This window comes from Leopardus geoffroyi, chromosome A2 (assembly GCF_018350155.1).
Source record: "Leopardus geoffroyi isolate Oge1 chromosome A2, O.geoffroyi_Oge1_pat1.0, whole genome shotgun sequence".
Classification (NCBI taxonomy): Eukaryota; Metazoa; Chordata; class Mammalia; order Carnivora; family Felidae; genus Leopardus; species Leopardus geoffroyi.
The window spans coordinates 51,655,829-51,681,369 of NC_059331.1; the positions used below are offsets into that span (position 1 = coordinate 51,655,829).

Consider the following 25,541-nt stretch of genomic DNA (forward strand, 5'->3'; position numbering starts at 1 on the left):
GATATATTACTTGAATACAGCCACTAAACATTTTGAACTTTTAGCCTCTTTAGGGCATCTTGTGGTTGGTTTGGTTTTACATAGTTAAAATCATACTGAATATACAGTTTTGTATTCTACCTTCTCAGTTATAACTTTATAACTTAAATATTTTCCCATGGTATTATAAGCTCTTTTCAGACATTAGTGCGGTCTTCCTTTTTTTTTTTTTTTTTTCAACGTTTATTTATTTTTGGGACAGAGAGAGACAGATCATGAACGGGGGAGGGGCAGAGAGAGAGGGAGACACAGAATCGGAAACAGGCTCCAAGCTCTGAGCCATCAGCCCAGAGCCCGACGCGGGGCTCGAACTCACGGACCGCGAGATCATGACCTGGCTGAAGTCGGACGCTTAACCGACTGCGCCACCCAGGTGCCCCGCGGTCTTCCTTTTGTAAACAGTGGGATATTTCTTGGTATCTCTAGTTCCTGTACTAACCTTTGAGCACAATTCCTGTGCTCTGAAATCAGCATGAACAAGACAATGCTCCACAGTTTCCCCTAGACTTTGTTTCACCTAATCTTAAGCCCCTCTTTCAACATTCAACAAATCGATTAGCTTTTGTTTCTTAAACGCACTGTAGCACTCATTCAGTGACACACCTCTCAGTGTCTGCCGTGTTACGAGCTGTTGGGTGGGAAGAAAGAAATCCTGGGGACCTGGTAGCAGTACATATTTGAGGGTGGGATGGGATGGGGGATGTAAGAACGTAAGGATTAGTTCAATGTTGGTTGTTTTTTTTTTAAACCTGTCTTTGTCCAAATGAAATTCGTGTTTCTCTTGTGAAACCATGTAGATTGAGTACTGTGTTGTTTTGTGTGTTGTCCAGGAGGATTAAAAACCTGTAGCATGAATAATATGTTTTTCATTTGAAATCTTATGACTGTATCAAATGTATTGCTCTTAAGAGACTGTGATGTTTTCCTATTTTGAGTTTAAAAAAACCTGTTCTTTAATACATTAAATGGTGCTGAGTAAAGAAAATAGGTAGGGTGTGTCTCAGTATTACTTCAAACAGGCTCTGTTGTGAGAACTGTGTTTCTTTAAAGGCTTGAAGTGGGGAGGGGCATTGCAAATACAAGCAACTGTCTTCATGCTCAGTCCCTTTTCTTTTGTTTTTATTATTTTTATTTTTTAAATTTCCTTAAGTAATCTCTACACCCAATATGGGGCTCAAAGATCAAGATCAACCCCAAGACCAAGAGTCACATGCTCTACTGAGCCAGCCAGGCCACCCACCCTGGTTTTATGTATGTATGTGTTTGATTTTTAATTTTTCTTTCTTTTTCACCGTGTTTTATTTATTTATTTTTAATTTTTATTTGCTTATTTTTTCTTAAGTAGGCTTCGTTCCCAGTGGGGATCCCAACATGGGGCTTGAACTCACGACCCTGAGATCAAGACCTGAGCTGAGAGGTGCCTGGGTGGCACAGTCGGTTAAGCATCCAACTCTTGATTTTGGCTCAGGTCTTGATCTCACAGTTGTGAGATCGAGCCCCAAGTTGGGCTCCACACTGACCATGGATCCTACTTGGGATTCTCTGTCTCCTTCTCTCTCTCTGCCCCTCCCCGACTTGTGCTTTCTTTCTCAAAATAAATAAACATTAAAAAAGAAGAATTGAGCTGAGATCAAGAGTTGATGCTTAACCCTTAACTGACTGAGCCACCCAGGTGCCCCTTGCTATTTTTTTAAATATTTATTTTTGTGAGAGAGTGAGTGGGGAAGGGTCAGAGAGGGAGGGAGATGGAGAATCCCAAGCAGGCTCTGTGCTGTCAGCGCGGAGCCCAATGCAGGGTTCCAACCCACTGCGAGATCATGACCTGAGCCAAAGCCAAGAGTCAGACACTCAGCCAACTGAGCCACCCAGGTGCCCCCACCATGTTTTTTTATCTTTTCTAATTTTCAAAAAAAAAATGTTTATTTTTGAGAGAGAGTGTGAGCAGGAGAGAGACAGAGAATCTGAAGCAGGCTCCAGGCTCTGAGCTGTAAGCACAGAGCCCGACACGGGGCTCGAACTCACGAACTAGGAGATCATGACCTGAGCCAAATTTGGGCGCTTAACTGACTGAGCCACCCAGGCACCCCCCCCCCCACCGTGTTTTATTTTATTTTTTTCAAAACACTGTTTCTTTTAGCTTTATTTTTCATGTAAAAATGAAGTATCACTGTGAAAAAAATTAAGCCTTACAGAAAAGCATTAAGAAGAAAAGTACTCACATTGGGAACAAAGATGTTTGTTTTTTTTTCTTCCACATAAACAGAACCAACCTTAACAGACACCTCACTGAAGAAGAAACACAGTTGGCAAGTAAGCATATGAAAAATGCTTCACATCATGTCACCAGGGAAATGCCAATTAAAATGAAATACCGGGGCGCCTGGGTGGCGCAGTCGGTTAAGCGTCCGACTTCAGCCAGGTCACGATCTCGCGGTCTGTGAGTTTGAGCCCTGCGTCAGGCTCTGGGCTGATGGCTCAGAGCCTGGAACCTGTTTCCGATTCTGTGTGTCCCTCTCTCTCTGCCCCTCCCCCGTTCATGCTCTGTCTCTCTCTGTCCCAAAAATAAATAAACGTTGAAAAAAAAAAAATAAAATGAAATACCAATACATACCTATTAGAGTGGCCAAAATCTGGAGAATTGCCAACAAATGTTGGTGAGGCAGAGCAAGAGGAATTCTTACTGCTGGTGGAATGCAAAATGGTACAGCCACTTTGGAAGACAGTTTGGTGGTTTCTTACAAAACTAAACTTATTATTATATATTCCAGCAATCCTGCTCCTTGGTATTTATCCAAAGGAGTTAAATGCTTGGGTATTTATAGCAGCTTCATTCCTAACTACCAAAACTTAGGAGGAACCAAAGTGTCTTTTAGTAGGTGCATGGCTAAATAAACTCGTTCCAGACAACAGAATATTAATCAGCACTAAAAAGAAATGAGTTGTCAACCATGAAAAGACATGAAGGAAACTTTAATGCACACTACTAAGTGAAAGAAGCCAATCTAAAAAGGTCACCCAGTGTATGATTTCAGCTTTGTGACGTGGAAAAGACCAAACTATGGAGTAAAAAGATAATGGTTGCCAGGTTATGGAGGGGAGGGTGGGATAAATAGGCAGAGAACAGGGTTTGTTTAGGGCAATGAAACTCCTCTGTACGATACTCTAATAGTAGATACGTGAGTTTTTGCAACATGGAATATACACCACCAAGAATAAACCCTAAAGTAAACTATGGACTTGGGGTGATAATTATTAGTCAATGAGGGCTCATCAGTTGTAACAAAGATACTGCATTGGTGGGGATGTTGATCGTGGGGGAAGCTTTGCATGTGTGGGGGCAGGAGATGTATGGGAAATTCCTATACCTTCCTCTTAATTATGCTGTGGTTTTTAAATTAAAAAAATTTTTTTTTAATGTTTATTTATTTTTGAGAGAGAGAGAGAGAGAGAGAGAGAGAGAGAGAGAGACAGTGTGTGAGCTAGGGAAGGGGCAGAGAGAGGGAGACACAGAATCCAAAGCAGGCTCCAGGCTCTGAGCTGTCAGCACAGAGCCCGACATGGGGCTCAAACTCACAAGCTTTTAGATCATGACCTGAGCTGAAGTCGGATGCTTAACTGCCTGAGCCACCCAGGTGTCCCAATTCACTGATTTTAAAGTCTATTAAAAAAAAAAAAAAAAAAAGAACAAAAAAGCTGAGTGGTTATCATTTTATCAGTACTTATATTGAGAAGGTTATCAAAGGACAGGCACTGTCCTAGAAATCAACACACTAAGGATATGAAATAGATAGCAGTGTTTTGCACTCTTGACATGTGAGCACCAATGTGAACTTTTCAGATACTTTCACACAAAATTCCTGTAACCTGTTCTTACCAGCTCAGTCCTACTCTATGCCAGTCACTGGGCTGCCTGATACCCCTTCAGTAGTTCCCTTTTCTGTCGGCACACTTAAACTGCCTGCCCCACAGAACACTTCCCTGGGGCTTCCCCTCACTGCACATACCCCGTAACCCATTGGCATATCATAGAAAAAATGGATAAGCTTGCGATGTTAATCAAAAGGATTTGGGCAATAGCCCTGGATATAGAAAAGAAAAACCCACAAAACTTGTTTCAAAGTTGGAACATGAGGGGCGCCTGGCTGGCTCAGTCAGTGGAGCATGCGGCTTGATCTTGGGGGTTTGAGCTCAAGCTCCATGTTGGGTGTGGAGATTACTTAAAAATATTATTTCAAAAAATATTTATTTATTTTGAAAGAGAGAGAGTGAGCAAGCATGAGTTGGGGAAGAGCAGAGAGAGAAGGAGAGAGAGAATCCCAAGCAGGTTCCATGCTGTTAGTGCAGAGCCTGACATGGAGCTCGACTCCCACGAACCGTGAGATCATGACCTGAGCTGAAATCAAGAGTCGGACGCTTAACTCACTGAGCCACCCAGGCACCCCTACTTAAAAATGTTAAAAAAAAAAATATCGGAACATGAAACCTCAGGAAAGTATGTCAGCATAACATACATACAAATAGCAATATGCTCTCCCTGTTCTTCAGGCAGAAAACACAAAAGATTGCCTTGCACCACTTGGGAGAAGTTGAGTCTTAGAGTCCTGCATTGGCCCCACAAATGTTAACAGAACTAAGACTACTGTAAGGACCAAAGGAAATCATAGCGAACCATTTTATCTTCAGATAAATTGAAGGAGAGTTCCTTGGTCAAGGGATAGCTTAGCAGCATTGTGCTTGAGAGGGAGTGGCATGAGATGACATTCTTCACCTTTAGGAGGTCCCACACAAGAATGCTGGGAATGTGAGGATGATTCTATCAGGTCTGGAATACCCTGTCCTGGAACAACTACAGGGAGAAGGGAGGAATTGTGAGGGTGGCCTGGTGTGCCCCTGGAGCAGCAGTTTTCCAAATATTGGTTTATAGTTTCCCTTGATAGACTTTAGGACTGTCCTACGTCTCTTGTAGATAAGAAAGCAGACTCCTCTGGAACAGACCCCAATACTGAAAATAAAGGTACATCCCAAATAAAGGGAAGGAGGGAAGGTGTTCATTCTCTTTCTCCTATCCCTCCTCCCTCTGTGTGTGTGTGTGTGTGTGTGTGTGTGCGTGTGTGTGTGTGTGTGTGTGAATAGAAAATATATTGATCTCCACCCCTGGTTCCCAGCACATAGTTCCTAAAACCCTGGTAAATTCCTAAATGATAAAGCACTAGGAGCATGTTTTGTTCTAATGAAGCAACTCTAGGTAGGCTTTTGAATGGCTCCTGGCTGGGGGCTGGTCACCAGAAAGATACCAAGTCATTATTAGAAGCTTGGGATTTTCAGCTATGCCTCATCCCCTACTTCTGCAGAGAGGGCAGAGGGGATGGAAATAGAGTTAATAATTGATCCTGCCTCTGTGGAAGCCTCCACAAAATCCTAGCAGTAGGGGGTTTGACAGCCTCTGGGTCAGTGCACCCCTCTAGACTGGAAGGGTGATGCAACAAGGGTGTGCCCAATCCCATGGGCACAGAAGCTCCTGCACCCTATGTATCTCTTCATCTGGTTGTTCATCTGTATCTGTCTATCTATTTATTTATTTATAAAGTGTATTTATTTTGAGAGAGAGAGAGAGCGTGTGCTGAAGGGGGAGCGGGTGAGGGGCAGAGAGAGGGAGAGAGAGAATCCCAAGCAGATTCTGTGTTGTAGAGCCCGATGTGGGGTTTGAGAGATCACGACCTGAGCCAAAATCAAGAGCAGAGGCTTAACAGACTGAGCCACACATGCGCCTCTGTATCCTTTTTTAAAAAAAGTAAATACTATAAGTGTTTCTTTGAGTTCTGTGAGCTACTCTAGTAAATTAATTGAACCCAAGGAGGGGGTCATGGGAACCTCCTATCTGTAGCCAAGTAGTACAGAAGTGGTGGGTGACCTGGGGCACTGCTACTTGCCACCCACATCTGAAGTAGGGAGGGAACAGTTTTGTGGGAATGAGCCCTTAATCTGTGGGATCTGACACTATCTTCAGGTAGACAGTGTTAGAAGTAAGTTAGGTTGTAGCACACCCAGCCCGTGTTGCACAGAATTGCTTGTGGGGAATCACTCCCCTGCCTCTACATTTGGTGACTAGAAGTGTCAAAAGCTAAGTGTTCTGTGTAAAAGTAAAGGAGAAACATAGAGGAGAAGGTAGAACTGTTTTTTGTTTTTTTTCCTACCCAAGAGGAGGAGAGAGTAGGACTGGGTTTTTTCTCAAAGCCATCTGGGAAAATTAATAAAAGGAAAACTCGCTAAAATGGAATCAGGAGGCCAGTAGGGGGAGCTCTCACACCCTACCACTCCTGATCAGTTGCATATCCATAGGAAGAGATGGACCTTGTGGGTCTACACTACTTTACCATCCCAGTAGGAGAAAAAAAGGTTTACCTCTTCTCCCAGCAACAGCGCAGCCAATGAGACAACTCAGCCAGTGAAAAGCCACTATACTTTAAACTCCCAGTTTGCTCTAATGGACTTTATGACAGCACTCCCATCTCCCCTCTTTCGTCTATAAAAGAGACTTCCTCTCTTTTGTTCTGCGACTTGCCTATGGGTTTTGCAGTAGCTTGTGTGTCCTGAATTCCAATTCTCTGTTATTTCTGAATGAACCCAATTTTGCTGGTAAAATAACCGACAGTTTTATGTTTAAGTTTACCTACTCTTCTGGAGAATGATCATGTACTATTGTGGTAGGGTCCCCTCCCTAAAGGAAAAAAAACAAAAAAAACAAAAAACCTCAAGGCAACCTGGCTATATACATACGTGACAACATCCCTCACGACCTTGTAACATGAGACCACTTAATCAGACTGAATGCTTGTGTGTTACCATATATGGGAGACAAAGAAGTAAAAAATAAATAAAAACCTACGCCAGGTGGCATTCGGGGCTCAGTTCTTTGCGTAAGAACCCAACTATGAACCCAACTGAGCGGTGCCAGCAGGAATAAAGTTGCTTCCTGGAAAGAAAAGCCTCGGTGTCACGACTCTTTGTGCGAGAATCCTGCTACACTATCAGAAAAAAAACAATGAAGATATTTTTATTAGACAGAAAAAACATGTGCAAAGTACACAGAGAAGCTTTGTTATTGTTAATCCCCTATCATCACTCTTCTTTTCTCGTCCCAACTTCGTGATAAAACACCGGTTCTCAACTCTGCCTGCCCATAATTAGAATTACCTGGGAAAATTTTTAAAAGGCGAAAGATTTATGCGATCTGAAGAGAAACCAGAGTATATACCTGGGAAGATTTTTAAAATGCCAGTGCCCAAGTCCCACCCCAGTCTGGATCTTCGGAGGCCAGGCTGGGCATGTACAGTTTGTCAAAGGTAATTAGATGTGAATAGGTCTAAATGACATAACTATATAACTAATTACATTCAGCCTCAATAACTGTTTCAACTGATTGTGGGAGGGAGGGTATTGGCCAGGGAAAGCAGCTAATTAGGGGAAGAAATGAACTGTGCAGGATCAAAGGAAATTTCTCTTTGTGGTGAGGCAATATTAACAGAGTAGAAAGAGCACTTCCTTTGGAGTCAGAATTGGGTTGAATCCTGTCACGTGGCCAATTTGATTTGGCCAAGTTACACTGACTTATGCCTCAGTTTTCTCTTCTGTAGAATGGGAACAATTAAACCTACCTTATAGGGTTGTTGTGAGGATGCCAGATAATGTATGGTAAATGCTTGGTATTTGGCAGGGGAGCAGTAGCTCTACTACTTAGTAATAACAAAGATCTTACTTTGAAGAATTTATTCTAAAGAATGGGGACCAAGATGTGCCCCTGAGATGATCTGCTCGGGCCCTGATCTCTCTGATCAGATCTCTCTGGAGAAGAAAATCCTAGGACTCAGATTCCGAGCCCTTAGGATGGGATGAGAAGGAAACTTGCCAAAAACCCAAGGAAATAGCAGAGAGAGGAGTTGCTGAGGCTTGTCTATCCTGGACTAGGCTGAATGCAAATCTCCTGTGGTTTCAAAGCCATCAGGGGGAAGAGGCCTCAGGGCACTAAGGGAGGAAAGCTATGACCCATGCTCTGTGCTTGCAAAAGAGAGGGAGAGGCAGGAGGAGGGCTCTGCAAGTAGAAAACATGAGAGAAACAGAAGGATCTGTGCTCTGGGCTGTAGGTGCTTTCCCATTCTATTCCACCGTCAACCACTGCTGAAACACAGGACTTCCCATGAAAAGCAGTCACAGAACACTAAAATATGCCCTAATTCCAACATCAAAGGGGTAGACTTGCATAAAATCAACCCTTTACTGGGCTAAGCACTTTATTGTTTATCCCAAGCATTTGGAGGTCCATTTAAGCTTCACACCTATCCTTCGAAGTGATTATGGGAGGATATCCAGTTTACAAAAGAGAAAACTGCAGCCTTGCTCAGGATAAAGTACCAGACAGTGACAGAACTACCGCTTGTATCCAGGTAGAATTCTAAGGTGGTGGATGCTTTTTTCTTTTCCTTTCTTTTAAAAATGAGTTTGATGTCCTTTGATCCTTTGTCCTCTGATGGATTGTGGGAGCACTCTTCCTGGAGCTTTTTTCAATATTATCAATGGCAGCTACCATTTTTCGAGTCTATTCTCTGTACAAGAAAGACTATAGTAGGCATTCTATATGGGTTGTATAAATTGATTTAATCTACTTCTCTAGCTCACAACCTTAGGCAATAGAACTCAGTACCATTTTATAGATGTGGAATGCAAGGTTTGAGAAGTGAAATGGGTTGTCCAGGGACGCAAAACCTGTTGGTGGCAGAACCAAGGCTTGCCCCCAGGACTTTTCGCTTTCCTTTCAGGTTCCTTCTGCAGCCGGATGTTTATGGCCACAAAGTGGAACTCTAGTTTATTTGCTCTCACTGATGTTGCCTAATCTCTTGGAACTTCTCTATTTCTGTGTAAAAAAGGGGATAATACTGGGATGCCTGAGTGGCTCAGTTGGTTAAGCATCCAACTCGTGATTTCAGCTCAGGTCATGATCTCACAGTTGTGAGATCAAGCCCCTCATGGGGCTCTGTGGTGGGCATGCAGCCTGCTTGAGATTCTCTCTACTTCTCCCTCTACTCCTCCTCCACTTGAGCATGTGTGTGTGCACACGCTCTCTCTCAACAAAAAAGGGGGTAATACTATCTATAGCATAGGCTTATGAAAGTTACAGAAAATGATTTATGCAGAGCACATGATAGGTGTAGATAAGTGGTAGTTATTATAATAAAGAGGCAGTTTGTAGCCAGTGATCAGACTGTTTGGGTTCAAATCCCAGCTCTGTCCCTTGTACCTGTATGATATTCAGCAACTTACCTAACCTCTCTGTGCTTCGGTTTCCTCATCTGTACAATGGGGGTAATAACCACACCTACCTAATAGGGTCATTGAGAGGAGTAGGTAAAATGACCCAGGTGAAGTCTGCACATGGTAAATGATCAATAATACTAGCCACTATTAGTGTAAGTTCTCCTCCTACTCTACTTAATAATTCAATTTGCCCTGAAATCTCTCTTATTCTGCTTTCCCCCATTAAGATTTATTACCTTCTAAGATAATAATTCAGCGTGCCACCCCTACTCTCTTTCATCATACTTTGCTTTTATTCTCTAGTGTTACCTATCATCTTCTATAGTGCTAAGTTATTTACTTACTTAATATTTTACTGCTTATTGTCTATATTACTCCAGGGTATGGATTTTGTCCTTTTTTTCTTTCTTTAAAAATTAAAAAAAAAAAATGTTTATTTATTTTTGAAGGAAAGAGAGACAGAGCATGAGTGGGGGGGGGGGGCGCGGAGAGAGAGAGAGACACCGAATCCGAAACCGGGCTCCAGTCTCTGAGCTGTCAGCGCAGATCCCAACATGGGGCTCGAACTCACAAACCACGAGATCTTGACCTGAGCTGCAGTTGGTCACTTAACCGACTGAGCCACTCAACGCCCCATGTCCTTTTTTCCTCAGAGGCATTGCCAGCACCTAGAACAGTGTCTAGCACATAGTAGCTGTTCAATGAACACTAACCGTTATTATGATAAAGTCTATCTTGTCTACCCTATTTAACTCGCTCTCAATTCCTAATTCCCTTAACCAACTTTCCTTTTTATTTTTTGCAATAGCACTTACTACCTTTTAACACACCTCATAACTTATTTATTACATACTTTTATTACTTATCATTAGTTTTCTTCTCCCACCATCTAGGTTTTAAGTCCCATGAAAGTAAGGAAGTTTGTAGATTTTCTCCAATCCTGTATCTCCAATACCTTGAACAGTGCCTGGCATATAGTAGGTAATTAACAGAATATTTGTTGAATGAATTCTATGTGGCGGAGCGCCCAAAACACTGGAACTGGAGTCAGAAGTCCTCCTGGGACTGCCACTGAAGTCCTCGTGTGTCCTTAAACGCGTTCCCGCCCCACGTCGCCAGTCGGTCCAGCCTGCGGGGCGGTGTCGCGCCGCGAGTGGCCGCTGGGGGCGGTGGTGCCAAGCTCCCGGCCCGCCCACTTCCCCGGAGGAGGTGGCTGGCTGGCTGGCTGGGACCCGCCCGCCCCCGGAGTAGAGAAGCCCCGGGTCTCCGCGGGGCTGCCCCAGTTGCCGGCGAGCCTGCCCGCCGGCCTCCGGAGCCCAGCCATGTCCTGCTACATCTACCAGCTGCCCGCCTGGGTACTGGACGACCTGTGCCGCAACATGGACACGCTCAGCGAGTGGGACTGGATGCAGTTCGGTGAGTGGGCTCCCCCTGGCGACCCCGCCACCAAGCCCCCTGCCCACCCCTGTTTAAGTGGGTCCCGAACCGAGGGGCTCTTTGTGCGGCCATTCCGGGCCGGAGCCTCGTCGTGTATCCTCAGCTGGCCACCACCCCTTATCTGGACACCCCCCACTCCTCACCACTACCACCGGGATTGTCTGGAAGGTGTTAGACGATCTTAGAAAATTTCTGTTGTTCATCTGTCGCTGAATAATGACCGGCTCGACTTTGCTGTTTACGGTAAAGCTTATCCTAATAGCTCTATCAGCAATTACTGTGCGCTTACTGTGCGTCCCGCCCGGATGCAGGCACTGACACGGATTATCTCATTGAATTCTCACAAGGGCCTATAAAGTGCATGTTTCTCTTACACCTTTTTACAGACGTGGAGACAGATTGAGAGAGTGATGGAGTAAATTGCCTACGGGCATGGCGTTGCTAAACGGTTGCTAAACTCCTTGGTGTGTTTGTTTGTTTGAGCTTCGTAATTGGCAGAGAGGGCCTGGCATCTGGGGCGGGGCGGGGGGGACGCTGCGCGCCTCTGGTCCTCCGATTCCCAAGCAGAGGTCTGCATTCCAGGCTCCACCTCCTGTCAGCTGGTGACTTTGGACAAGTTGCTTCACTTCTCTGAGCCTCAGCTTCTTAATCTGTAAACTGGAGGTTCTTGTGAGTAATGAAAATTACGCAAAGGCACCTGACACTTAAGTGTCAGATTCTTGTAAGTAATAAGGAAGTATTAATAATTATTATGTTTGTGTTTGAAGTCATTGTAACTGGTACCACTTTATTTTTAAAATAATCTCTATACTTTCTTTAAAAAAATTTTTTTAACGTTTGTTCATTTTTGAGAGAGAGTGAGTGAGAGCGAGCCCTAGTGGGGGAGGGGCAGAGAGAGGGAGACAGAATCTGAAGCAGGCTCCAGGCTGGGAGCTGTCAGCACAGTGCTGGATGCGGGGCTCGAACTCACGCTTAACTGACTTAGCCACCTAGGTTCCCCTAAAATAATCTCTGTATTTTCTTTCGAACTTAGATTATGATATGTACCATTTATACAAGAGTGTATGATATATGCACAGTTGAAAGAATAGTAATAAAATGAACGTGTTTTTGTTATCCATCAGTTTGAGCAAATAATATACCTTTTAACCTAGTGATTCTCAACCAGAGGCGATTTTGCCCTCTCGGAAACACATGTCTGGACATTTTTGGTTGTCACAGCTGGGGGCATGCAGTGAGTAAAAGCCAGGGGTGTTGCTAACCGCCCTACAATGCACAGGACAGCCCCCTCCAGGTAGGATTATCAGGTCCAAAGTGTCAATAGTGCTCCGATTCAGAAACCCCGTTTTCAACCAGTAACAAAAATAATACACGCTTATTGAAAAATAGCGTGGCAAACAAAGATTAGCTCAAATTCCACTACTCAGGGATAACCATTCTTTTTTTTTTTTTAATTTTTTTTTCAACGTTTATTTATTTTTGGGACAGAGAGAGACAGAGCATGAACGGGGGAGGGGCAGAGAGAGAGGGAGACACAGAATCGGAAACAGGCTCCAGGCTCTGAGCCATCAGCCCAGAGCCTGACGCGGGGCTCGAACTCACGGACCGCGAGATCGTGACTTGGCTGAAGTCTGACGCTTAACCGACTGCGCCACCCAGGCGCCCCATGGGATAACCATTCTTATTTGGATGCTAATATAATAATGATAATAAACAGCAACAACTTTTGCTGCCTACTTCCTACGTGCTAGCCGAGTGCTATGTGATTTATACCTTCTAGTATATAATAATAAATTTACTTATGTGCATGCATTTTTCAAAAATTGTATCATTTTGTACATTCTAATAGCATGCTTTTTTAACTTAAAATATTCAGGTATTTCTCCTTGCCAAGCAATGTTCCTTAGCAACATGGATTTAGGTTTTATTTTTAGCTTGTATTTTTGTTAACTATTTTTAATGGAAAAAGCGACGCATGCATTTATAAAAGTAAATAATACAGCAGGGGTGGGGAGGAAGGTAAATGTCTTTCTTCTTCCGGGTCTTCAGTCTCAGTCCTCTCCCCAGAGGCGGTCACTGCTAACATGTCAGGACACCTCTGAGAAAGTCAGGACACCACCTGATCTTCTAGACTGTTCCTTTGTTCCAATGACCTGTGACTTATCTACTTTGAATGTTTCCTGGGCAGTGGACAAATTTTGTATAAGAGACTCCCTCTAGGTTTTTTTTTTTTTTTTTTTTTTTTTTTTTTCATGTCGGCCTTGACTGTAAACACCAGAGGAACTTCTGTTCCTAAGATATTTAAAAGGTACACCTGTGGCTTTTTTTTTTTTTAAAGTTTATTTATTCTGAGAGAGAGAGTGTGAGCAGGGGAGGGGCAGACAGAGAGGGAGAGAGTCCCAAGTAGGCTCCTCACTGGCAGTGCAGTGCCTGATATGGGGCTGGAACTCACAAACCGTGAGATCATGACCTGAGCCAAGATCAAGAGTCAGACACCTAACCAACTGAGCCACCCAGGTGCCCCCAATACCTGTGGCTCTTTAAAAGCACTTTATGAGATATAATCCATATGCCATACAATTCACCCATCTAAAGTGTATAATTCAATGGTGTTTAACATATAGAGAGAGTTGCATATCCATCTCGACAGTTAATCTTAGAACATTTTCGTTGCCCCCAAAAGAAACCCTATGCCCCTTAATTGTCAACCCCAACATTCCCACCACATACCACTCATTTTCCTCAGCTTTGGGCATTACCTATTCTGGACATTTCATAGAAATGGAATCATAAGTCTTTGGTGATTGGCTTCTTTCATATAGCATTAGTGTTCAAGATTCATCTCTGTTGTACCATGTATCAGCGCTTCATTTCTTTTTATTGCTGAATAATGTTGCACAATTTATTATCCATTCACCAGTTAATGGGGTTAACATTTGGGTCCTTTCCACTTTTTGGCTGTTTTGAATAATGCTCTTGTGCATACTTGTGTACAAGTTTTTATGTAGATATATGTTTTCATTTCCCTTGGTAGATACGTAGGAGTGGAATTACTGAGTCATATGGTAACTTTATATTTAACGTTTTGAGGAAGTGCCAGACTGTTTTCGATATTGTCTGCACTATTTTACAGTCCCTCCACCCGTGTACGAAGGTCCAATTTCTCCATATCCTCCCCAACACTTGTTATTATCTGTCTTTTCACTGCTACCCATCTGAGCAGGTGTGAATGTAATTGTAATTTTGATTTGCATTTCTCTAATGACTAGTGATGCTGAGTATCTTTTTATGTACTTGTTGGCCCTCTGTACATCCTCTTTGGGGAATACCTCTGATTTTTTAGACCCTGGAGACACCAGAATTGCTCAAAGTCTTCAAAGACTTCCAATTGTGATTTAGGATATAATCCGAGCTCTACCAGGCTTTCCCGATCTGTCACAATCTGACCCCCACTGACTTCTGACCTCTTCTCCTTCCACACTTGCTCTTGCTTGCCCTGCTTTCAGCCACATCGGCCTCCCTGGTCCAGGCTCAGGGCCTCTGTACTTGCTGTTGCCTCTGCCTGGGACATTCCTCCCCCAGTGTTCACCATGGCTGCTTAGTTCCCTCTTGCCGCTGTAACGAATTACCACAAATTTAATAGCTTAAAAACAACACACATTTATCATGTTAAAATTCTGGAGGTCACAAGTCCTAAAATCAAGGTGTTGGCAGGGTTGCATTCTTTCTGGATGCTCTAGAGGAGAATTCATTTTCTTGCCCAAATGTATCAGCTTCTAGAAGGCTGCCTGCTTACGTTGGCTCGTGGCCTCTCCCTCCACCTTCAAAGCCAACAGCAAAGCATCTTCAAATCTCTCTCTGACGTCTGCTTCTGTTACTATATCTTCTCTGAATCAGACACTGCTGATTCCCCCTTGTAAGGACCCTTGTGATTACATTAGGTCCACTCCGATCATTCAGATAATCCCATCTCAGAACCCTTAATGTGAGCCCATCTGCAAAGTCGCTTTTGTCACTCAAGGTGGTTTTGGGGTTTAGGATACTGACATCTTTGGAGGGCCATAGCCCTTCTGGTCTCAGTTCATACTTCACCTTATTCCAGAGGCCCACCCTGACCCCCTGTTACTCTGTACCACCACTGTGTTTTATTTCCTCTGTTCCACTTAACATACTTTGATATTACCTCATTCCTTATTTATTTATGTGTCTCTCTCCCTGGAGAATGTAAGCACCATGAGTGCAGAGACCTCACCCATCTGGTTCACTCCTGTATTCCCAGAGTCTAGGACAGCACCTGGCCAGTGGGCAGACATTCAACAGCCACTTGAACAAATGATGAGCTGAAGGATGTAGGAATGGCAAGGACGGGGTGGGTGTGCACTTTTTACCCCACTGAATTGGCTTTGGCCCATGGGCAACCAGCTCTCCATGTTGGCATGGGGCTCGCTGGGCTGGGAGCTAGCCATGTTGCCCGTTTAGCTGCTCCTTGCCAGATCACAGTATTGTCTGGCTTCCTCTTCATCAGCACTAGTGATCGCCATTGTCCTTCCATTGCTAAAGAGTCTTTGCTTCTGTGAGTCATTTAGAAAAGAAAAGAGGGGTACTTGGGTAGCTCAGTCAGTTAAGCATTTGACTCTTGGTTTTGGCTCAGGTCATAATCTCCTGGTTTGTGAGTTCAAGCCCCTCATTGGGCTCTGCACTGACTGTGCGGGGCCTGCTTGGGATTCTCTCTCTCTCTCTCTCTCTCTCTCTCTCTTTCTCTTTCTTTCTGTCTCTCAGAATAAATAAATAATAAACTTAAAAAAAATAAAAGAAAAGAAAAGATAGTCCCTTAGGGCAGATTGTGGTACTGGGGGGTACGTGGGGTGGGAAGATCCTTTGTCAGGTGATTTAGAAAATCACATGGCCACATATGCGTGCTCTTTGGATTTGGCAACTGTTGGGAGACATTGTGGCTGCTTCCTGTTCATGTCCCTATGATTACAGTGGCATCCATTTTTTGTCTTAGGGGAAGACAGGCTTCTTACAGCGTCACCCACCCAGGTGTTTTCCGAAGGGCCCGAGGGCAGGAGTTGCTTTGTTGGACTGCTCTGCATCTTGCTCAGTCACGCACGTGCTAGCCTTTGTGCATCGCCCTGCTTTGTCCCGGTCTAGCTGTGTGATTTTGGGCAAGTGAGACTGCCTCTCTCTCTGAGCCTTCTGTTTCCTCATCTACAAAATGGGAGTGAGTTGCTGAGATGCTTAGAGGACATGTTGGGTCTTTCGTGTTTTCTCCTTCTCTTAGCCATGGAGGAGTCCCATTAATCCTGACAAGGGTCATTTGACCCTACATCACTTCCCACTGGCCAGGAATCATTTCAGGAGGCTATGTCGTATCTGTTTCAGAGGGCTTTGAGCATGAGGCAAGGCTTACTACTCTCAGGTGAACGAACTCCTGCAGGATTCAGGGACTCAGATCCGGTGGGATGGTCCCACGTGGTCTTAACCGCAGGGAACAAAACCAGGTTTTCATAGAACGTAGATGGCTTAATAATTACAGTTAACACTTATATCATATTTTCTATGTATGAAGCATTAGTCCAAGTACCTCTGTATATATGACTAATCTGATCCTTGCAACAGCTTCTGAGGCAGGTGCTATTGTTATCCTCATTTGCAGATGAGGAAACTGAGGCACAGGAAGAGGTGAAGGTCCTTCCTAAGTAGCAGAATAGGATTTTGAACCCTGACCTCAAAATCCAAAATCTAGGCCCTGAACCACCCCTGTCCTGTCCTGCTTATATAAATATGTATTTTTATATCTGTAGAAAAGTTTGGAAGATTAGAAGCAAAAGTATGGCCAGTGTGGGATGATCACAGAGACTTTGATTTCATCCCGTTAGCCAGTAATGACCAAGTATTTCTTGTGTGTGCTGAGAAAAGAGTTGGGAACTTAGCAGGGCCCTCAGTGCTGACTCATTCCCCCAAGATCTCTATCTTGCCTTGACCCTGTTTTAAGGGCCTGGTTAGACGTTGATAGGTTAATGCGTTAAGAATTGTCACTTTCATGCAAATGTGCTTTCATGGAAATGTTCAAAGTGCAAGGCACCTCAGGGCTGAGTTCCTATTTCTCTTGTGTTGCCTGTAAGGAAAGCGCACCCCACAAAGGTGTGGTGGAACACCACACCAGGGTTTCTGTTTTTCCCACTACCTCTGAAGAGTGCGAGGCGTGCTGTGCCGGTGAACAGGTGAATAGCCGGGTGCATAGGGAAGGGGGCAGGGAGAGGTGTGGGGGAGGTGTTCCTTCCTCTTCCCTCCCCTCTTTTCTCTCAGCTTCTAGAAGCAGCCCCTGACCTTGCTGACATCATTTCCCACTGACCAGGAATCTGGGCTGGGGTTTCCAGTGACTAAAGTTGCAACTGAGAACTTTCCATCCCCTAACAGGCTTTCTCTCTGCAGAAAGATTGAGGTTGTCTCAGTCTTTCCCATTCCTCCAGAGGGAGGGGATTGTGCAATGTGATCATGTCACTCCCTGGCTCTGAGGTGTTCTGTAGGTAGTGTCTGTGGCTCTTAGGATCAAGTCCAAACTCTATATAGCCCGGCCTTCGAGGCCTTTAATGTAGTCCTGAGTTTTATCTCTTGCCTCCCCTTCCCCACTCAGTTCACTTATGTTTGTATTTTTCAAACAGAAATCTCACGGGCTTCTGGTTTATTCACCACGGTATCTCTACAGCTTGTCACAGGCTTGGAGCACAGAAGTGCTCAGTGATGTTTTGCCGAATGAATGAACGAATGAACGAACAACTTGATGTTTATATGCATTCCTGTTCCATGATTTCTGAAAATCTGGAACTGAAGCGTGATTATTTTATTCCTAATTAGGACAAAAAAAAAAAAGCCTCCTTCACTTTAGTAAACTCAGTGGAATACATGTGACCATTCAAAATGCCATTTAGGAACAGTTTGTAACAACTCGGAAAATGCTGATGGTGTAATGATAGTAAATGAGAGCAGGATGCAAAATCTTACAGTCCAGCAACAGTGCATCTAGAACCGCTCCTGTGTGGAGGGGAGGGGAGAGGAGAGTTTTGGAAAGAAAAAGTACCCTAGTGGGATGCTGTGTAACATGTTATATTGGTGTTTTTCTCCCCTTTTTTTTCCAAGTTTTCTTTAGTGAACAACCATTAATTTTATCATGAAAAATGGAAAGCAGGAATGCTTTATATTTAGTATTGCCAGCAGCAGCCACCTGCAAATTTTGTAGTGTTTCTGAGTTGGCAATGTGCTTTTAGATGCATGAGCTCTCTTTTTTTTTTATTTTATTAAAAAAAATTTTTTTAATTTATTTTACATTTATTCATTAAAAAAAATTTTTTTTTCAACGTTTATTCATTTTTGGGACAGAGAGAGACAGAGCATGAACGGGGGAGGGGCAGAGAGAGAGGGAGACACAGAATCGGAAACAGGCTCCAGGCTCTGAGCCATCAGCCCAGAGCTGATGCGGGGCTCGAACTCACGGACCGCGAGATCGTGACCTGGCTGAAGTCGGACGCCTAACCGACTGCGCCACCCAGGCGCCCCATTAAAAAAATTTTTTAATGTTTATTTTATTTTTGAGAGAGACAGAGTTCCAGTGGGGGAGGGGCAGAGAGAGAGGGAGACACAGAATCTGAGCTGTCAGCACAGAGCCTGATATGGGGCTCGAACCCATAAACCATGAAATTGTGACCTGAGCTGAAATTGGACGCTTAACCGACTGAGCCACCCAGGCGCCCCTAGATGCATGTTCCTTCTTGATGCCTGTAACAGTTCTATGAGGATGCTGGGCCATGGGTTCATTTGTTCCTTGGTTCTTTCGTTCGTTCATTCATTCATTCATTCATTCATTCATTCATTATTCCCCCTCCCTTGCTGCCAAGGCTAGGACTTAGGGGTGAGGAGAATGAGATGCCCAGGGCAAAATTTAAGGAGGCACCTACTTTCCAGCTACTTCTCTAGCTTCTGAGATCAGCCCTGAGAGTGAGCTTTTGCCCCTGAGTGCCTTAAGTTTTGCCCCTGAGTGCCTCCTTTGCCTCACCTTGGTCCTGGTCTTGCCCCCACTCTGTACCAGGTGCTGTTCTCTGCTCTGGGGATCTAACAGTGGACGGAACAGATAAAACTTCCTCTCTACATGGAGCTTCTGTTCTAGGAGGGGAGGCAAGAGAAGTTCTATTACCTGCTCCCTCTTACAGTTGAGGAAACTGAGGCTCCTACCAGTGAGGTGACTTGCCCATAACGGACAAGCAGCTAAAGCTCAAGGTTGCCCCTGACCCTCTCCTCCAGTGGGTTCTCTCCTAAGTTTTGTGTGGCTGTGAAGTTGATATTTACACGGAGGTGTCGAAGTGCCAGTCCCATGGGTGTCAGGTGGACTCAGTGCTATAACTCGGGCTGCCTATGGATCTCAGCTACAGGTAGAATTTCAGGTGTGAAGGGGAGCGAGTGAGAAGCTACTGCGGACAAAGGCCGCTAGCCTGGTGACCCTCTGGTGGAAGTACTGCCTTTCTGACGCTGAGATGGCCTCTCGCTTGCCTTCCAGCCTCGTATGTGATCACAGACCTGACCCAGCTGCGAAAGATCAAGTCGATGGAGCGGGTGCAGGGCGTGAGCATCACGCGGGAGCTTCTGTGGTGGTGGGGCATGCGGCAGGCCACCGTCCAGCAGCTGGTGGACCTTCTGTGCCGCCTGCAGCTCTACCGCGCCGCCCAGATCATTCTGAACTGTGAGTATCCAAGGCGGCCCGCTCAGCCGCCCGCGAGCAGGTTTCCACAGGAGCCACACCCTCTGGCCTTGGAACTTTTCTTCACCTTAGAAAAAAAACGTAACTGACAGAATTTACCACCCAACTAAGAAATTACCTCTGGGAGAGCAGTTGGGTGGCCAGGGAACCAGATATTGGAGAGAGACTTTTCTTTTCTTTTTTTTTTTCAACGTTTATTTATTTTTGGGACAGAGAGAGACAGAGCATGAACGGGGGAGGGGCAGAGAGAGAGGGAGACACAGAATCGGAAACAGGCTCCAGGCTCTGAGCCATCAGCCCAGAGCCTGACGCGGGGCTCGAACTCACAGACCGCGAGATCGTTACCTGGCTGAAGTCGGACGCTTAACCGACTCCACCACCCAGGCGCCCCGGAGAGAGACTTTTCTATAAGTTCTTCTGTACCTTTAAAAGTCTGCTTCTCTATTCCAAAAGTACATTTAAAAATAACGATTAAAAAGATAGCTATACATAAAAATCCAAAAGAGTCTACAGTAAAAAATGATTTATGTCGTCATCCTATATTCTCAGTTTTAATTCCCCAAGAAGGTAACCACTATTAACAATGTCATGCCTATCTTACTGGAAGTTTTCTGTGCATTGGCTAACATATATGTGACATCTACAACTACTTTTTTTTAGAGATTTTATTTTTAAAGGAATCTCTACAGCCAAGGTGGGGCTCAAACCCACAACTCCAAGATCAAGAGTCAGTTGTACACTCCACTGACTGAGCCATCCAGGTGCTCCTGTATTTTGAGTTTTTAAAATGATTTTATTTTATTATTTTTATGTGTGTTTTTTAAATGTTTTTTTTTTGAGAGAGAGAGAGATAGAACAAGCGGGGGAGGGGCAGAGAGAGACATGGGGATAGAGGATCCAGAGCCGGCTCCGTGCTGTCAGCACAGCAGTAAGCCCGACATGGGGCTCGAACTCACTCTCGAACCATGAGATCATGACCTAAGCCAAAGTCAGATGCTCAACTGACTGAGCCACCCAGGTGCCCCTTAAGTTTTGGTTAATGTTTGTACCAATATTACTGGAGCACCTGGGTGGCTTAGTTGGTTAAGCATCCGACTCTTGATTTCGGCTCAGGTTATGATTTCAAGGTGGTAAGATTGAACTTGCATCAGGCTCTGCACTGAGCGTGGAATCTGCTTAAGTTTCTTTCTCTCTCTCTCTCTCTCTTTCTCTCCCTCCCTCCTTCTGCCCCTTCCCCGCTTGTGTGTGCTCCCTCTTTCTCTAAAATAAAAACTGGAGAGCCTGGGTGGCTCAGTCAGTTAGGCTTCTGATTTTGGCTCAGGTCATGATCTCGCAGTCTGTGGGTTCGAGCCCCATGTCGGGCTCTGTGCTGACAGCTCAGAGCCTGGAGCCTACTTTGGATTCTGTCTCCCCCTCTCTCTGCCCTTCCCCTGCTCACACTTTGTCTGTCTGTCTGTCTCTCTCTCAAAAATAAAATAAAACATTAAAAAATAAATAAAAATTTAAAAATTAAAAAAATATCTGGATCAGTATTACCAAATTACCCTCTTACCCGCTATTACAACAGTGGTGGGAACGTATTTAGCAGGTAATAATCGTTCTCTGCCATGAAGAGATGCTGCAAAATTGAAGTAGAATTATGCCAAGTGCCTTGTGTTCAGCCAATGCTTAGCAGAAGGCAGGTAGGGTCATGGCTACTCCCATCTAGAACCCACCCCTTCTCATGTCTCCAAAGAGACAGTGTGGGGCAGCAAGCCGGTCTTTTATTTTATTTTATTTTATTTATTTTTTTTAACGTTTATTTATTTTTGAGACAGAGAGAGACAGAGCATGAACAGGGGAGGGGCAGAGAGAGAGGGAGACACAGAATCCGAAACAGGCTCCAAGCTGTCAGCACAGAGCCCGACGCGGGGCTCGAACTCCCGAACCGCGAGATCATGACCTGAGCTGAAGTCGGATGCTTAACCGACTGAGCCACCCAGGCGCCCCAACAAGCCGGTCTTTTAATAGGTACTTTCTGAGCCCCTGCCTAGTGCCTGGTGCTGTCCTAGTTTCTAGACGACAGTGATGGGCAAAGCGACAGGTCCTTTGCCCTCATGGAGGACATAGTCATATGAAGATATAATCAATGGACAGGAAAATAAATAAAAATAATAGGTTGGAGTGAGCAGGCAGGAGAGTCTCCTAGAAGATGTTAGTCATGGAAGGCTAAGAAGTCGGAGAAGGTGAAATTGGAGGGATGGAAAGAAGACAGCCATGTGAAGAGCTGAGGTAAGAGAGCCCAGGGAGAGCACTGGATTTTGAAGGAACCAGCATGAAGCTGGTGTGGGAGTCAAGAGCAGTGCATTCTGAGCCACAGAGACCTGCAGAAGACCCTATGTAGGCTCTGGTGTCGTCCTGTCTGGGGCTTTTGGTCTGGGAAGAAGCTGGCTGAATCAGTAGACACAGGTTCAACACTTTCCTGACTGCACCTCAGGACTTCTGGAATCATGGAGGGCTTCCAGGAGGAGGGATGGTAGGATCTAGAGCAAAGAGCTGATTGATGAGGGCTTAGAAACCTCCACCCTCAGAGGTGGCAGGAGAATAAGGGACATTGGGGTGGCCCTGCGGGTGAGGGGATCTAGAGATGAAGCCCAAGGCAGGATTTCGGGTACACCACAGGGGTAGATCACCTCTTGGGCAGGGAAGGCTAGTGGGACAGTGAGACCATCTCTCGCCCTTAGGCACGTAGTGATTCTTCAGGATTTCGGGTGTCCGGGGACACAGGGCTTCCGCACACCCACCAGATCTTATTAGATGAAGGACCGTTCCTCTGCTGGCAGGATTCTCTGCCTGGGGCAGGTTGTGGGGAAGATCCTGCTTACACAGCAAGCAGTGACACACCAGTGTGGGACTCGGCCTGTTCCCTGCCTCCAGGCCCTAGCAGCGTAATCTCTGAATCAAGAATGGGCACATCTCAAAACATGGCCACCCCCAAACTTCTGCAGCCTCTGCCCCTGTCTGGCCAGCCTCCCTCAGCTCACCATCTTCCTCAGACTGGGGAGGGGTGGTCTGCTCAGCCCCCAGACTCCCCAAGCCTTTGGGAACTTCCTGAAACCCCTCCCTACCCTGCCAGCCCTTCTGTCCTGAGAGGGTTCCCTTAAGTCCAGTCAGACAGCATCCTTACCCTCACATCCCCAAGGCCAGGTCCTCATCCGGGTCAGCCGGGGGTGGCTGTGGTTTTACAAGAAGGTGGTCAGGCAGTGTGGCTAAGCCCTATTGTTACATGAGCAGGTCCTCCCTTTCCCTGGGCCTTAGTCCCGCCTTTGTCCAGTGGGGGTGGGCTGGATGCCGTCTGAGCCCCCTCTGGACACTCGTGGTGCCGTGGCCCCCATTGTCCCTCAGACCTTGTTGGTTGGTGTGACCGACGCCTGCCCTGTTTAGCCATGCGCAGACCCTGGCTCTGGCTTCTCTGTGTCCCCAGAGCCTGGCACGTGGTGGATATGGAGATACGATTAGCACTGACTATGTCCTCAAATATTTTTCACCTTTTGAGAGATTTAATGGTAAACTCTTAATGGGTTGGAAAAGAGGCAAGGAGGGAAGGGGCCGCTGGAGGTGAGGGGAAATGCCACTGGGTCAAATGCAGTCAGAATCTAGCGCCTGGGCTTCTCCAGCCTAGCCCACTTCGGGGAGGGGGCCAGTGGGTTGGGGCCCGCACGACACCCTGGTTTTGTCTCTGCTGAGCGGCTGAAACACTACCGGGATGTCCTGAGCCCCGAAAGCAGACAAGTACCAGGCATTGAGACAGGCCTCTGGTTGGACACATCAACTCACTATTGACGTCAAAACCTGACTGTTGACTAATCTTGAACATGTTCTTAACGATTTGAGGTCAACACACAATGTAGTGCCAGATTTAAAGAAGCCACTCATTGCGGCACCACACTTTAAGCTAACTACTCACTGAGCCCTGAGCTGCCTGCTTGCCTCCTCCCAAAAGCCCCTTGAGGTGGGTGCTCTAAGGAGCCCCTTCTCCACCTAAGGAGACTGAGGCCAAGAATGGCTCAGTGACTCCCCCAGGGGCATAATTCTGGTCGTGGGTACAGATGGAGGTCACACCCAGGCGTGTCTGGATCCAACGCCCTCATGCTTAGCATTTCTCGCAGAAACTTCACTGAACACAGCATTTGGGCTTCCAGGCAACAGTGATATTTTTTCTGTCAGCCTCTCTTCTGTTTAGAATTGTACTCAGATCCCCGCTTTCCTGGTCCAGCTGCCCTCAACCTGTCAGGACTGTGGGAGTCTACCTTTGCCCCTCAAACCTCTCCTCTCTCCCCCTTAGCCCCTGAGGAAGAGAGACTAACACTTGTTTCCACATCCACAAATCCCCTCAATGTTCTTCTGACAATCTGGTTGTGTTTTTACTATTGTTTTACGTCCTCAGGCAGGACACTTCCCCTTTCTATTTTTGTCATTAGTTTAAAAAAGTGCCATTGGGGCGCCTGGGTGGCGCAGTCGGTTGAGCGTCCGACTTCAGCCAGGTCACGATCTCACGGTCCGTGAGTTCGAGCCCCGCGTCAGGCTCTGGACTGATGGCTCAGAGCCTGGAGCCTGTTTCCGATTCTGTGTCTCCCTCTCTCTCTGCCCCTCCGCCGTTCATGCTCTGTCTCTCTCTGTCCCAAAAAAATAAATAAAAAAACGTTGGAAAAAAAAAAATTAAAAAAAAAAAAAAAAAAAAAGTGCCATAAATCTCTGCCCCTTTTTGGAGGTAAATATAGAGGGCATATTCTATATGTGTGAAGCGTTTTAAGTTTCTGTATTCTGACTAGTCAAAGCCATTTTCCCTTCCCTAATCAGAACTTAGTTAAACCTTATTTTGCATTTGCTTGAGGAAGATTGCTTATGAACTTGATCAGCTGCTTCCGGCAGTTTGAGAACCTGATGTCTGCCTACCACTTCTTAAAGGGCCTCTAGAATAGATTTGATAGAAGCATGCTTGGAAACCGCACACACCAGAGGTCCTAGGTGTAAATTGGCTTCCTTAGAGACTATATTTGTATTTGTATCTCCAGGTGCTATATTTGTATTTAACAGAGGCCTTCTGAAGATTGTATCTGAACTGAAGGGCAGTGTGTGGGGTCCCCTGGGGGCCACATTGCATCTAGTCTCTTGAAATCAAGTACTGTGGGTGGTCTCTGTTCTGACTGTGTAGAGACCTGGGTCTGTGGGTCTCTGTCCCTTGATATTTTCTCTACCTTCATTGCCAAGACTGTTGTTATTCTATTTGCCAAACTCCTAACATTAAATGTGATAAGAATTAGAATAGGGGCACCTGGGTTCCTCCAACTGAAGCATCCAGCTTCTGTTCAGGTCCTGATCTCATGGTTCGTGAGTTCAAGCCCCACATTGGGCTGTCTGATGTCAGCATGGAGCCTGCTTTGGATCCTCTGTCCCCTTGTCTCTCCACCCCTCCCCTCCCTCTCAAAAATAAATAAACATTTTAAAAAATGCCTTAAAAAAAGAATTAGAATACATTAGTACAGAAGGCTTACCACCCAACTGCCCATTCCTCTAGCAAATTTGTTTTCCAGCGTCAACCCCTTTTTATTCTCTGAGCCATCTCTTGGTGGTTGTCTGTATTAACATTTCTGGTTCACTGCTGTTACTAAGGGCAGACTCCAGTACTCAAATAAGGTGCACGCCTAACTTGCCACCCAAGCTGTCGGCCAGGACCTAGTCACATGATAGCACCTAGTTGCAGGGGACACTTGGGGAAGGTAATCTGTAGCTGGGAGGTTGTGTGCATAACTAAAGCTTCTATTACTCTAGAGGAGGAGGGAATAAATATTGGAGGGTCAGCAGTCTCCCTAGAATTTTCCCCTTTGGGCTACCCAAATATCCATTTATACCTGTCTTCCCACAACTAAAACGTGCTCACCCCTTCCCCAAGAGAGACAGGCCCGAGGCCCTAATCAGTTTCATCTTTTAGCTCAAGGCCCAGGATCTGTGGGTGATGTGT

At 45.5% G+C, this 25,541-nt stretch overlaps 1 protein-coding gene across 4 annotated transcripts in view; it reads left to right on the plus strand.

Annotated features, from left to right (window-relative positions):
- The first annotated feature begins 10,548 nt into the window (after window positions 1-10,548).
- IRAK2 (interleukin 1 receptor associated kinase 2) overlaps window positions 10,549-25,541 on the plus strand; it is a 62,569-nt gene continuing 47,576 nt past the window's right edge. For 2 of the 4 annotated variants that reach the window (XM_045493769.1, XM_045493770.1), the window contains exons 1-2: window positions 10,549-10,764; window positions 19,340-19,522. In XM_045493769.1, coding sequence (XP_045349725.1) covers window positions 10,671-10,764; window positions 19,340-19,522 — 277 coding nt within the window. In that variant the 5' untranslated portion in view covers window positions 10,549-10,670. Of the gene's footprint in view, window positions 10,765-11,387; window positions 11,507-16,891; window positions 17,013-19,339; window positions 19,523-25,541 lie in introns of those variants that run through there. The other 2 variants (XM_045493772.1, XM_045493771.1) reach the window with 2 other exon arrangements.